The 13,948-nt window shown below is 34.9% G+C and overlaps 1 protein-coding gene across 6 annotated transcripts in view; it reads left to right on the top strand.

Moving 5' to 3' along the window:
• LOC117242997 (filamin-A) overlaps nucleotides 1–13,948 on the top strand; it is a 51,382-nt gene that overhangs the window by 23,852 nt on the left and 13,582 nt on the right. For 4 of the 6 annotated variants that reach the window (XM_033510103.1, XM_033510102.1, XM_033510104.1 and 1 more), the window contains 2 exons: nucleotides 1,256–1,394; nucleotides 8,300–8,495. In XM_033510103.1, coding sequence (XP_033365994.1) covers nucleotides 1,256–1,394; nucleotides 8,300–8,495 — 335 coding nt within the window. Of the gene's footprint in view, nucleotides 1–1,255; nucleotides 1,395–2,637; nucleotides 2,788–6,336; nucleotides 6,476–8,299; nucleotides 8,496–13,948 lie in introns of those variants that run through there. The other 2 variants (XM_033510107.1, XM_033510106.1) reach the window with 2 other exon arrangements.

Raw genomic sequence — 13,948 nt, 5'->3', positions numbered from 1 at the left:
GTCAGTCACGAAACTCTCGAAGAATCCCTTGTGTTTGAAATATTGGCATTTATCCGACATGCTATCGCCTTAGTAAATAAACGATTTACGTTTTGGCACAAAATAGTGGCTAGTGTCATTTAAAGTAATAGCAGAAATGCCGGTCTTGACATCTCTAATTGCCAATAGAAACATTAATATATCGCGTTTCATTATTGACGTTTTACATGAGCGCTATCTCGAATTAACTCATTTTGCACATTGTGTACATGATTATACATAAAAATGATAGAATTCTCTTCGACATATATACATATGTATGTATTCTAAATATAATGAAACTCAATGGAAGTTCGGTGTATTATGAACAGGGAAATCTCTTCTGATTATCTTTATTCTGTATTGCTTTTATTTCTTGACAATTAGAAGACGATAACATTAAAACAAAGCATCACCCATGATAGTCTTCAAGGAGCAAATCCTTCAAGTTTTAATTTCTTAATTTTCTCTACAGTGTTACAAGATGCTTGTATAAACATTTTAGCGATAAGAAATATGAGCAAGTACGTACAGTTTGACTGTTAGCTTGAGTGTATTATAAAATATACATATATATAGAGTGTGACATAGGAACAATGCAATGTAGAATGAAATACTCGTGTACAATGGAAATGTCGTTCATGAAAAACTTTTTTGCATGTGTTACTGCCGTTTTACGAGGCATCAGAAGGAACGTTGGCGACTCTATAAATATAGCTTACATACCAACGAGGCGGGGAGTTGGTAAGCCGTATCAAAAGACTCAACATCAATAAATTTACGATTCAAAAATAAATATCGGGGTCATGTTGAAATTTTTAAAATCTGCTAGAACGTCCAAGTTATTTTAGCGAAATGTAACAGATAACGAGAGAGAAAAGGACAAGATTAAAGTAGAAATCTGTGAAAAATTGTAGAAAAGTTATATTTGACAGATCATGTGGGACAAACATTTTTCAGGAATTTTTTTTATGATTTTATCCCATCTCATCAATTTACCATTATTTTCGTTATTCTTGATTTACACGCATGATCATTAATCTGTTCCTACAGTGACAATAGGAACAAGTATACCGAATTGGTTGCATAAAAATTCTTTTGTCAGAACTCATGATACATTTTTAACGATAGATATGAATCAATGAAGAAAAAGACAAAGGTCTTGATATTTAAAAAATTTCCTCTCAATTTTAACACGTATGACAATCCTCTTTTTATTGTGTATGCTATCTTTCAGTGAGGTGGTGGACATCGATATCGAAGATAATGGCGATGGCACGGTGAACATTTATTATACTGTGGCGGATGCTGGCGATTATACCCTCAGCATTAAGTTTGGTGGTCAACCGATACCGGAAGGATTTTACACGTTCACAGTAAGTCATTACTTCTTCTATTTCCATCAGTTTTCCAATCGATTACTTTTCGTTATTTCATTCTTATTTTTATTTCACACGATTACAGATTAGAAGCTCTTATGCATATAAAATATGTTCATGCACATAATCACACTACTGCAAGGCTATAATAATTTTTGACATCATATACCATAAAAAATGATTCATTTAGCAAAAAAATAATGCGCATGAGCGGTCTTATGAGGACAATTTTACACAAAAAGATTCGGTAAAGTGTAAAGCGTTGTTTGATTTTCTTTCATGAAGAATTATGAATTAGTAATGAATTAGTAAAGCGAGATATCTCGACTCTGTTGTTGCTATCGAAGAAGCACAACAAGTGAGCGTATCCAACAGAAACATAAAAGAACTTTAACAGTCAATTAAATTAGATTGCAAATTTCTATAAACAATGTGAGCTTAATAATCCGCAAAGCTTGAATTCATTGCTAGAAATCGAGCGAATATTTCATGATTTTATTCGATGCTCTTACAACAGATTATGTTTGTGTATTCTATCTTTAGAATGTTTTGAAGTTTACTCTGTGTCTAGTATAAAACGTAGTTTTATCGTTTCATCGCTTCATCGCCTGGATTTAGGTAGTGAAAGTGTTGCGAAGCATCGAACGATTTGGAATTTTATTTATAGATCTATAAGAATCTATAAGATAATCGCAAGTGTGAGATGTACCCTAAGGTATCCTAACGCGTGTCCTTGTGATCGCCAAAATTCTTACGCGTTGTCAGTCAAAATCGATTGAATCTTCTATTATCCTTTTTGAAGGGACGATCGAGAAAACAATTTCAAATTATAATTGCTTAGTTTCAAGCACGAGTCACAACAATTATACTTCCTATCATCGACTTCAGTGGAATCTTATAGTTTGCATTTCACATATTTTTTAACGTATGATATATAAAATACTGAATGGCACGGGTTCTTCAAGTGTTTCAGACTGCTCGACCACGTACTTATTTTCTGTAACGAAAAGCAGTGGTTAATTGAAGATAGAATAGAACTTATGCCAAATGGTAGAACCTGCCATCTCGAACAATTGTGCAATAAAGTTGCATTATGTATCATTAATTTTTTATGAAGGAGATGCGTGGTTTCTTGCTAAAGGATGGGTGGGGCGGCAGGCATCTAACTATAGAGACAAGATATACTGCAGGATATATTGTCGACTTTAGTTTAGTCTCCAGTGAAACAGTTCACTTCGAGGGTTCATTGGAATAGTGTCTGTCAATTTGACATTACTCCTATACTCATTCCATGCGGAGTGTCTAACGTTCCGTCCAAGTGCATTATCGAGTAGTATCGTTCTCACTAGAAACGTACCGAGTGTTATCGTATCGAGCTCACTGAAACTTTGTAAGTACTTAACAGCTTTTAGAAAGGAGGCCAGACATCTTAGTACCTCTTGACAGCTGACTTGGCAGATATCTCGAGATCATCTTCCACGATACGTATCTCTTTAAATGAAGAAATCGCTCTTTTACATTAGTCAGGAAGAAAACATAAACTTTCACATTTATTTTATTCGTTGGATAACTTTTGAAAGATAGTTACGTACGTTTTTTTTATATCAATTGAATTTACATTGACTTTATACGAGTATCAGTAATAAAAATAGCAGTTAGTTTTTGGAAAATAATAAATTTATAACAGGTTGGAAATTTATAATAGATATTGAAAAAAAAAGATGGAATAAGAAGTATCTGATCGTTCATTGAAGGTAACAAAATATATGATTTAGTTAGATGACGCGTTAGAGGCGAATAAAATGATATTTTTCTGACAAATATCGCTATAAAATATTTTCCAGTGAACTATTTTCTTCCTCGAGACAGCAGAAATAAACAGGAACGCGAGACAAAATTCTTTATAAATTCACGAAGAAGATATTTTCTTCTTTCTTTTTCTAATGTTATTCTTCTTTCATTGCTGCGTTATTTATACGTTATTAACAAAATTTTATACAAATTTGAAGACAATTTTACGTATAAATATATCGATTTTTTAAAATATGAAGTATAATTATTTTATTTATAAATTATAATTATAAATATAGTTATTTTATACGATCAATTGAAATTTCAATGCAACAATCTAATTGTTTAATTATCATATTTATCCTATCTTAATTGATTTATTTTGGACTCTGTTCCATTCTTACATTTGTGTCCTATATCGCCACATCTGTAAAGATAACTAAGAGTGTTTTCCGATCGAACTATACGATCATTGTAAGCAATTCTGACACAATGATACTTGCTGCCGTGGAAACAGTTTAAGCGTTTGTTATTTCAGTAAAAAGCTAGACTTTAAATGAAAGACGTATGTAACTTTCAAATAGATCTTCGTCGTTTCTTTGAAATTTCACTCTTTAATGCCTTGGAATTTCTGCATATTTTCTATTTGCAAATTTATCATTCAAACAGCCTCTCAAAAATTCTGCGAATAATGCAAAATTCACAGTGGAATAATTAAGCAAAATATTCTTGAAATATGTTGGATATATCGTTGTTCCGTTTGGTGGTAGAAAATAGTATTCGGTATTTTCAAGCTTATTTTACACAATTTATCTTATTCATATTTTTCATCGCTCACTGCCGTATTGTTTCTTCTTTTCTATATTTAAGACGAGAATCTTTTTATAGCTAGAAACCTTTTCATGAATCGTTCGCTGTTTTTCTGAAAATTATTTTCTGCTACCTTCCGTATCAAGTTGACTACAACGGTCTACGAATATATAGCTGTCGTTAGCATAAACGCTTGGAAGTTTGTCAGAACACGTTGCTTTACTGCTCAGGCAAATTCGTTAATTATCTTGAAGCTGATGTAAAGGGGAACAGTTGTCTTCGTCCCAGACTTGTAATATATGACTGTTAACTCGTACATGTGCAAATGTTCCACCAATGGCACTAAACTCACGATATGTAATGCAATAAATATTTCTTTATTTTATTCCTTTAACTAAACTTATCTTCAACCAACTGATGAGAACAAAGCAAAAAGTATTACACTACAAATCAATTTATTCCTATATGTGTATTAACCAGGAATATGAATAAAATATACAATGTCATTTTTTCATTGAATCCCATTAAGGCTAAAGCCTTTTGGTTTTGAAAATATTTTGAAGAATCACTTTTATGAAGATGCCGGTGGGAACTACATCATCTTAGAACTCCGATGATATTTATAAATGCTATTTTTGTTCTCTATGTGCATTTATTCTGTGATAATGTGCTCAACGTTAGCTGAACTATATTCAGATATTCTGAACAAAAATAAATAGCAAAGAAGAATAAAAATGATGTGATTCAGAGCAGACAAAATGTAGTACGATAGAAGTAACGCTGCAAAGAGCTTGCTCAACAATCTTGCGCATAGCAGAACTTTCTGAGTTGCTTTCGAAAGACGAAAAAGCAGCCAGAAGAAGCTAGAGAAATGCGCTATATAATCAGAGTACAAAATAAACGCCAAAGCTTGGTGTAACGTGAGAAGAAAAGCAATTCGATACTAAATTTAACGCTTTCAACAATTTATATGTAAGACAATGTTTATCCATAATTTCACCAACATTTTATTGAAACGAATAAAGGTAACTATGAAATATTATGCGTAACGTGTGCTCGTAGAGGAACGATTTCACATCAGCACGAAACCACGTCCGTTTAAATCGCCATCTGCTTATTAGAATAGCGACAGAACGATCGGTGAGATGAAAAGGAAAAAGCTTACCGATAAACAATAATCGAAGGGATACAGAGAATACAGTACGAGCTATTTAAGAGTTTTATGCGAATCTACTGCTGATCTACTTTGAAATTCAATACGCATCTGGTCCACCGTGGAGGTCTCTTAGACTATTTCGAGTGCAAGTCAGGCTTTCCCAAATTTATAAACAGAAACGTTTGGACCAGTGGGTGGAGGAGGGGGCCGAGAATTAAATTAATACGAGAGGTTGGAGATTAAATATCTGTATTTGTCTACCGCGTTGCTTACCGGCCATTATATCGAAACAACGTGGATATAAAATGATACGAAAAGTTCATCTTTCTATATTAACAACGAATCCTGACAGTTTGAAAGTACAGGAAATTGCAGAAAAATATCGTTGCAAACTTACGTTCGCGATGATAGATTCATAGATTCTCTTTTCTCTAATAAAATAAAGTATCCTCTGTTTTTACAAAATTATACGGAGATATAATTTCGCTTGTTGCATATTTAACGTCACTTTGCTTCTCAGTCAGAGCAACAAGTTTTCCTCTGGTTACGACGAATTTCTCATTTAATCTACGAGAATTCCAGTAAGTTGGAATTACGTCGTTCGCGAGACTGACGATCCCATCGAGTTACGTTTACCGAATGAAATTTCCACAATTCCAGAAAATATTCTAATTCAAACGCGTAATTAGTACAGTAGAAGTCTATTTATCCGAACTGTTGAAAGAACAAGGAGTATAAATAACTGGAATTCGTACGATAATTATTAGGAATTCAAGGAATAGTTTATCATCTTTTGGATAAGTAAATTTGGTAAATCGAGTCGGTGAAAGTTGAGTTACTCGGGCGTCGACTGAAATTTTGCTCCGATAAATAGAGTTCGGATAAGTGCAATTTTATTGTATTGTCACCTCTGACATAGAGTATAAGACAGTGTTTACAGAAACGTTAAATTCCGTACGACGATGCTACGAATTAGCATAGAGCGAATTAACACATTCGAAGGAAGTAGCCTTTTTATTTTGGAAAGCTAAACGACATCGAAGATTAGAAATTGGATGCGCAAGTAAATTAGGAGTTCGGTACCGCAATGAACATTTCGAATTTCTTCGATTGGAAGTACTGGCGTGTAATTTTATGCGATTACTATCCTTTACCCTTTTATGACGTGGGTGAGTGGGGGCTAGCCAGCTATTATGGTAACATCGAATACAGCATTGTGCCCGAAATTACGTTCAGTTAGCACGAGTTTCGTGACGACCATCGTGCTGGCTGGTTCCTGCTGTTGTATATCGCGACAAAACGCTTTGACGCGCATCTTAAGGTAAGCATCCTATCGGCCAGATGATTTAAAGTGGATAGATAAAAAGAACGAGGAAAGAAGAAGGTAAAAGAGAGACAAAATTTTGTTTTCTACAGTAGTTACATACGTGTATGTGTATATATGTAGATGCATGTTAGAGATTTAGCCCTCGAGTCGCTGTCAACGTAGAAATCCCTTTTTACTTGTTCTCTTCATTTCGGCGGGCTATTTGCAGATCGCAAGTTCGCGAATAAAAATATTTCCTTTTTTTCCAGATATTTTCGTTTCTTTGTTCTATTGCACGGTAGAAGTTTCTTTGTGACAAATGTACGTAAAACATAAAATTGTGCATTTTGTGTAGCAAGATATAAAAATCGCTTGTAGCTGGAGGGTTCAGGCTTTGGTTGATCATCGACGATAGTTTGGATTTATTTTTTAAACGCATATTTACTTGGAGTACAAAATCTTTCTTACATCGAGTAAAGGATAGTTTCGTTGGTGATTTCGTACAAATCACTTGCACCTTGTTAGGAAGTGAATCAACGTAGTTATCATCTGTTTGCACGAAATTTCTCGCGTATTTCGAATACATTTCGTCGCAATGAGTACAATTTGCATAATATGTAATTCTCGCGCATTCTGTCGAAAGATGTGAAAAAACAGTATGACTAGGTGCATTGCTTTATAATTTGTGAAGACTGATGGCCAATTGCGTGGGCATTTCGTTTCTCTATTTGCAATGAAAGAATTTGCAAATTTAGCTGTTTATATCTGCATCGCGTTCACTTCATTATCACTGTATCGATTTAATTGATAAACGAACGAGTATAACGATGTAGTAGGCGAATAGAGGAGAGAATAGATCGTTCCTATCGTTTAAACATTTTCATCCAAATTTCAGTTCTCTCGAATTATTAGAACGTTGGCATAGTTGAAGAACGAAAATATAAATTATAAAGCAGATGTACAACACGTTGCTTTAATTTCTCGCACAGTGCAGACTGAAAGAAAGTAGAATACGAGGAATAAAGGAGAGAATAGATTGTTTCTAGATATTTTAGACATTTTCATCCAAATTTCAATTCTCTCGAATTATTAGAACGTTGGCATAGTTGAAGAACGAAAATATAAATTATAAAGCAGATGTACAACACGTTGCTTTAATTTCTCGCACAGTGTAGACCGAAAGGAAGTAGAATAAGAGGAATAAAAATGTTGCACTATATATATAAAGCGAATATTTTAAAAATAAAATTACCGAGTATTATCGTGCAAAAGATCGTAACATTCGATCGACTTTCTTTCGTACAATACGTACGATCGACCGAATCGCGTATTAAACTAAAAGCTTGCGCGTTTCGACCGGAAAAAGCCGAGAGGATTTAATTGTACAGGTGTGTTTACAAGATTTTCTAATAAATTTTTCGCGTGATACATGTTTTGCAATAATTCTGTCGCGGTTACATAATAAATTATATACACATAGCAGGCTTTGGCTTGGCACCAGTCTTAAAATACGTAGATTCTATCGTAATGACCTGTAACAAGTACTATCGCCTCATTTCAGTAGTCCCCTTGTAATTTCGTCATTTATGTTGACATATCGACCCGTATTTATAATGCCATTTCTTCGAAAAGGAACGTAAGCGTGTAACACAAATATCCTGGAAACCTATCGGCTCTTGAAACAAATTGCAAATTACATTTCACGATGTCTTTCCGATTTACGGAATACGCTACCCAAACAAACGGCCTTATTTTCTTCCTATTGAAATAATTCCGTGTGGTAGAAAAATCTATACGCGAGATTGGACGTTACAAGGCGTTTTTAAAACATTGTTCCAGGCCTCAGAGGAATATCGGGAACACAGTACGCACAAGACTCACAGGGCCAAGAGGACCAGACAGAAAGAGGAGCAGCACGTTGTAAAACAGCACAGTTCTACCGTCGAAGAAAGCTCCAGTGTTTCTACGAGGAAGAATTTCAACGAGGTCCGGTTGAATAACATCCTTTTACCGCTGTTAGACGGCACCGTAACATGTAAGTAACAATCGCTAACAATTTTCCAGAATTCACAAACGATTTCAATGTGTTGGTCGAATTTCTTTTTCGGCTAAACATAGTCGACGCGTAACGCGCAATAAGTTTATTTATTTAACGAAGAGTAATTCTTATTTATTACGATGATGTCTATTTTCTGTGGAATTTTGGGCCTCGAGCAGTGTGTACGATGGTAACGAGGAATTCGTTTTTCATAAAAATTAATTTTCTTTTTAAATTTGCACCTTGTATGTAACGTAACCGATAGGAACTGTATACAGTTTATTATAATAAGTATAATACACTTGCTGCATTCGTAGATTCTATACGTATAATAAATTAGGAAGGTTAATATCTTTTAGGAAGAAAATATTTGATTAAATATTCAAGTACAAGCGGAAGGGGGTGATTCTACGTGAAAAAAGAAGTCGAAAATATAGAATACAAATTTTTTTTTTTCATTTTTCCATCAAGACAACGATCTACAGTGAGATCCGTTATAACGAGACGTGGTAAAGTGCACGCGTACCGAGCCAAAATTCAAAGTCGATTTTCTCGAAAACAAAGCCTCGAACGAAAAATTTTTATTCCATATTTTCGACTTCTTTTTTCGCCTAGAATCACCCCCTTTCCTCTTGTACCACCAGTTACCACCCACCCTGTATAAAATGTCGATCTTTTTTCGTGCCATGAGCAACGTATTCATTAACAGTAAAAGTATGGCGTTTTATACTAAATAAAGTTAAAATTCACTGTAAAAAGATTTACAAACAGCCTTTATATACGAAGAAGGTATTTCTATATCGCTTTAGTTTTCGGTGAGCAAAATTTCACACACGAACAAACTGTAATTACACACAGAGTTTAACCGTCGTTTGTTTCGCTATCTTTATTGGAATTTGTTCAAGGATAATATATTTTTGATCCTATAGATTCCTCAAACAATAGGTGCAGTGTTTTAAGCGCGCTAACCAACCAATATCATCGTAAACGATGGTATTTAGGTTTCTTGGCAACAGTGTCCACTTCCATGCTTCTCAGATTATACAAAAAGAATTTTCATTAATGCAACATCGAGATTAAACCGATTAAAAATGATATACATAGCTGCGAAACAAACAAAACTATTTTTCGTATTCATTGTATTTCTAACGATTAAGCTATCAAGTATACAAATAATAATCGAGAGATGATTCACGAATGAATCTTCGCTTACCTTTTTACTAATAAACAATATTGATAAATAATAGTATTAACGATTAAATATGGATAATAGTCGTTTAGAAACGTCGATGATAATTTACTGACGAGTTGCATGGTATTGATTGAAACGTTACAATAATTTTGGTCCATCGAAATAATTACAATTTCTGAATAATTACAATTAACGTGCCTAGTGTTATCTTTGTCGGATGTGATTATTCCAATACGCGTAAATAGCTTGCTATGCGACCGAGAACACTGGACCAAGGAGAGTGCAAATAAAGTAGAAAATCGTAGGAGACGGTTCGATGGAATTGAAGATGGAAATTGAAGTACAAATGAATAACAAAATCATTGGAAATCATTGGAATCATTGTTGTTACGTATAATCAAAGTTGCAACATTGACCGTAGACAGGACGAGTGAAACGATAAACACAAGTTGTAGCACCACTCATCTTGTTCTTCGTTCGCGCACACACTGAAATAGAGAGAGAGAGAGAGAGAGAGAGAGAGAGAAAGAGAGAGAGATATGTGGACGCTAGTGTCGGAAGCGAGGCGGTGATATTAATACTGGATGATTAAGTGACTCCGGATGTACGGATTCGTCATTGGCCCAAAAATCGAAGCCCGAGTTTCAAAATCTTTAACTAGAACGATGGAAATCTTGGAAATATCTTTTTGTCCTTCTCCTTCATTCTCTTTCATTCTCTCCTCGTTCAGCGGATTTTTACGTACATTTACGCTTTTCGGAGTATAATTTAAAAAAGCTAGAAAAAATTCCTCCTTCTATCGATTATTGTAACAAGTACCGTACTCTGGAGGTATTTTATACAGGGTGGTTGGTAACTGATGGTACAAGCGGAAAGGGGGCGATTCTAGGCGAAAAAAGAAGTCGAAAATATGGAATAAAAATTTTTCGTTCGACGCTTTGTTTTCGAGAAAATCGACTTTGAATTTTCGCTCGGTACGCGTGCACTTTATCAGGTGTCGTTATAACGGATCTCACTGTAGATCGTTGTCTCGATGGAAAAATTTAAAAAAATTTTTATTCTATATTTTCGACTTCTTTTTTCACGTAAAATCACCCCCTTTCCGCTTGTACCACCAGTTACCAACCACCCTGTATATCTTTTCGTATTACGTGGAATTTTGCGTCTTTAAATTTCTCGTAGCTCGCTGATGTTAATCGGCTATAACGCTCATAAAATAGCAATTTTCGCTGCGTCTCTGTCGAACGTAAAATAAAATTTTCATTTTCGAGAAAGATCGGATACGACAATTCCATAATTAAATAACGCGAACTCCATTTGTTGCCGAGCAACAATTTTTCTAAATCAGTCAAACGAGTTGGTCGAGTGAAATTTTCCTTGGAAATGTTCGTTCGTCTTTCATAGAGAAACACGCACTGATACACCGTGCGATGTGTCAGATATAAAATACTATCGCAAAGAACGCGCGTGATTAGATGTATCGACGTTGTTAATCACCAACAGACGAAGTTCGGTGATCAATTTCCTTGGTTCTCGTGGATGTCGTTCTCGCGTCGATATCTTTGCAACATTTCGTGCAATTCAGACGCACGTGAGTAACGTAACGTCGTGTAAATTCAACGTATTGCGATGCTTTGCGATTAATCAAGACGCTCGCACTCGAATTTTTCGTGTGACTCGTGTTACCTTTGGCACGCGTTTAACGCGTACGAATCGGCCGATCCCGTACCCCCTTGCTCCACGATTTCCCTGCGCAAAGTGGAAACAGCGAGCCAGTGGAAGGGAAGGATATTACGCGCCAAATTCCACTCTCTTCTATCTTAAGAATTCCGCGATTCCTTCCACATAATAAAGAATTATGTAACCGTCTGCGTAAATGACCCGTTTCGTCGGAGAACGTAAAAATATCAAAGTGGACGAAGCGTGTCGAACGTTTAAATCGAAGTGATATAAGTGGATCAAATAGCTGGTACATGAGTCTGATCGCGCGAATATACACGGCCATCCATAAGAAATTTTAAACAGATCATTTTTATTAAATATCTGACGACAGGCTTCCAATTTGTATTTAAATAATGCTGTAATTCTGCAATTTTTTAATGTCCGAGTTTTGTTCTTGTTTTAACGCGAGGAAACATTCGATGCTTTAGATAGAAATTTTTAGTAGAAATTATCTTATTATTCAGACTTGTAACGAGCGAAAATTAAAAAGATTCGAAAATAACGTGAAACTAGGATTGGCTCGAAAATGACTTAAAGAATGCAGGAGAGTGTTAAGTATGCTAAATATAAATAATTATGATTAAATTGACAAGACGAAAATGAGTATGTATAATTAGGTTTCTGTGTAAAATTTCATAGCATTTTATTCGAAGAAAAATGACATTTCGATAGAGGGTTTTGTAGTAATTTTCATGAAACTTTTGTCGAGTGTTCTTCTAGTTTAAACATAATATGAAGATACAATGAATTTATCGTCGACAGAGTCACAGGTTTATAAAAGATCCGAAATGTATAAATGTCCATTCGATCTAAAAATACGGCTCTATTGCCAAATTCTCTACGTCTCATTAAGATTGGATTTATTAAGGTTCGTATTGCCAAGAACCAATCATATTTCTCACGTTACAAGCAATTTACAATGTACGGAACATCGGTCGAAGGTTAAGCAATCGACCAATGTAAATTACTTTTGCATATCTGTATCTAATCTTACGCGATTAAACGTTTATTAAGTTTAACACCTGGGCGTAATATTAAATGTGTGGAGGACGAGACAAGTTGATACTTAGCGCGGTTGCTCGATATGCGTACACAAATTTATTATTAACACTAGAACTACCGATAGTTAACGCGAAGCTATTTTTACCAAAACCAGTGAAAATCACTGGTCTTTAAAAAATACCTAATAATAGAATATTTATTGATTTATCACTTTCTTCAATTCCATGTCATGTAGTACATTTTTGCTATTATCAATCCATCTAGGACGATGATCCTTAAACGAGGGTTGACAGATTTCTAAAATCGTCGAACCAGTCATTTTCACTGCTGTGGTATTTCCAGCGTTAGCATCTGGCGATCTAGCGATCGATCCGCAATTTTTCTGATATCCGATATCGTCATATTAAACGATACACGGTAAAAATTTGAGAAACGCGTGGCAAGTTGTAGAAAACGAGGAAACTGGTTAATTGGCGTTCGATAAACAGGACCCTTTTACACCTTTTGACTAGTATTGGTACAAGTAGCCTCGATGCAAAATTATTTTCAGTTCGAATACATAAGAAACAAAATAAAATTCATTGTATCATTCTTTTAGTTATCGTCGTGAAAGTCGTTACATCATTGCAGAAAAAATGTAACGCGAAGTAGGAATTTTAAAATAAAATTGTAAAACCAGTCGATTTAACTGGTGTGGTAGTTTCAGTGTTAATCGCTATAAGATCGCTAAGATTACTAAGTAACTGATCGTCTTAACGATCGTGTTTTTTTTTAATTTTACTCTTTACTTTACTTTACTTTCTTTTACTTTAAATTTTTTAATTCAACTTCGATTGACGATTGCACGTAGCGGTGGCATTGTTTTGCCCGCATTTTGTTCATCGTTACGTTTTGTACTTCAAAAAGGTTTGAATATCCCGAGGCAAGACGATAACACGATACGCATCCTCCTCCAACTCATGCGCTGCTACAAATGTATTTGAAAAAGAACGCGTATGCCTCGAAAGGACTGACGACATTTCGTCGCAATATCGAAGATAAAATATTTTTATAGCGAGAAGTTTGTCGATTTTCTAATTTAGCAAAGTCGCGTTACTTTATTTAAAATCGAGCTACGTGAAATTTTGCTATCATTCGTCACTGATAGCGAAAGAACCTGTTGCAGAAAATATTACAAAATATCGAGATATAAAATAGTACGTATATAGCGGGCGATTTTCGTAAAAGAGAAAATTCTTACTCGAAGGATTTAATTTTGTCAGAGGACCTCTCTCTAAGTGCGCTAGAAATATACCCAGCTCCCTTTTCTTCGGTGTTCCTCTTAAACGTACTCTTTAAATAAAATAAATTAAATAAAAAAAAGCACATTCTCTTCTTCCGGAAATGAAAAAATAATTTACTTTACCAGTGCGGATCATAAAACAGCGTCGATCGAACTGTCTCGATTCTTCTACCATTTGTGTCCTCTAAGCTGTTGTACTATTTTCTCATCTCGATTAAAGGGTGAGATGCGTCCCGATGTACGAGCGCGTAA

Source organism: Bombus vosnesenskii, unplaced genomic scaffold (genome assembly GCF_011952255.1).
Source record: "Bombus vosnesenskii isolate JDL3184/JDL3185 unplaced genomic scaffold, Bvos_JDL3184-5_v1.1 scf7180000013265, whole genome shotgun sequence".
NCBI classification, from domain to species: domain Eukaryota; kingdom Metazoa; phylum Arthropoda; class Insecta; order Hymenoptera; family Apidae; genus Bombus; species Bombus vosnesenskii.
Note: the sequence above shows the minus strand (reverse complement) of the source record. Positions and strands in the feature narration are given on the sequence as shown.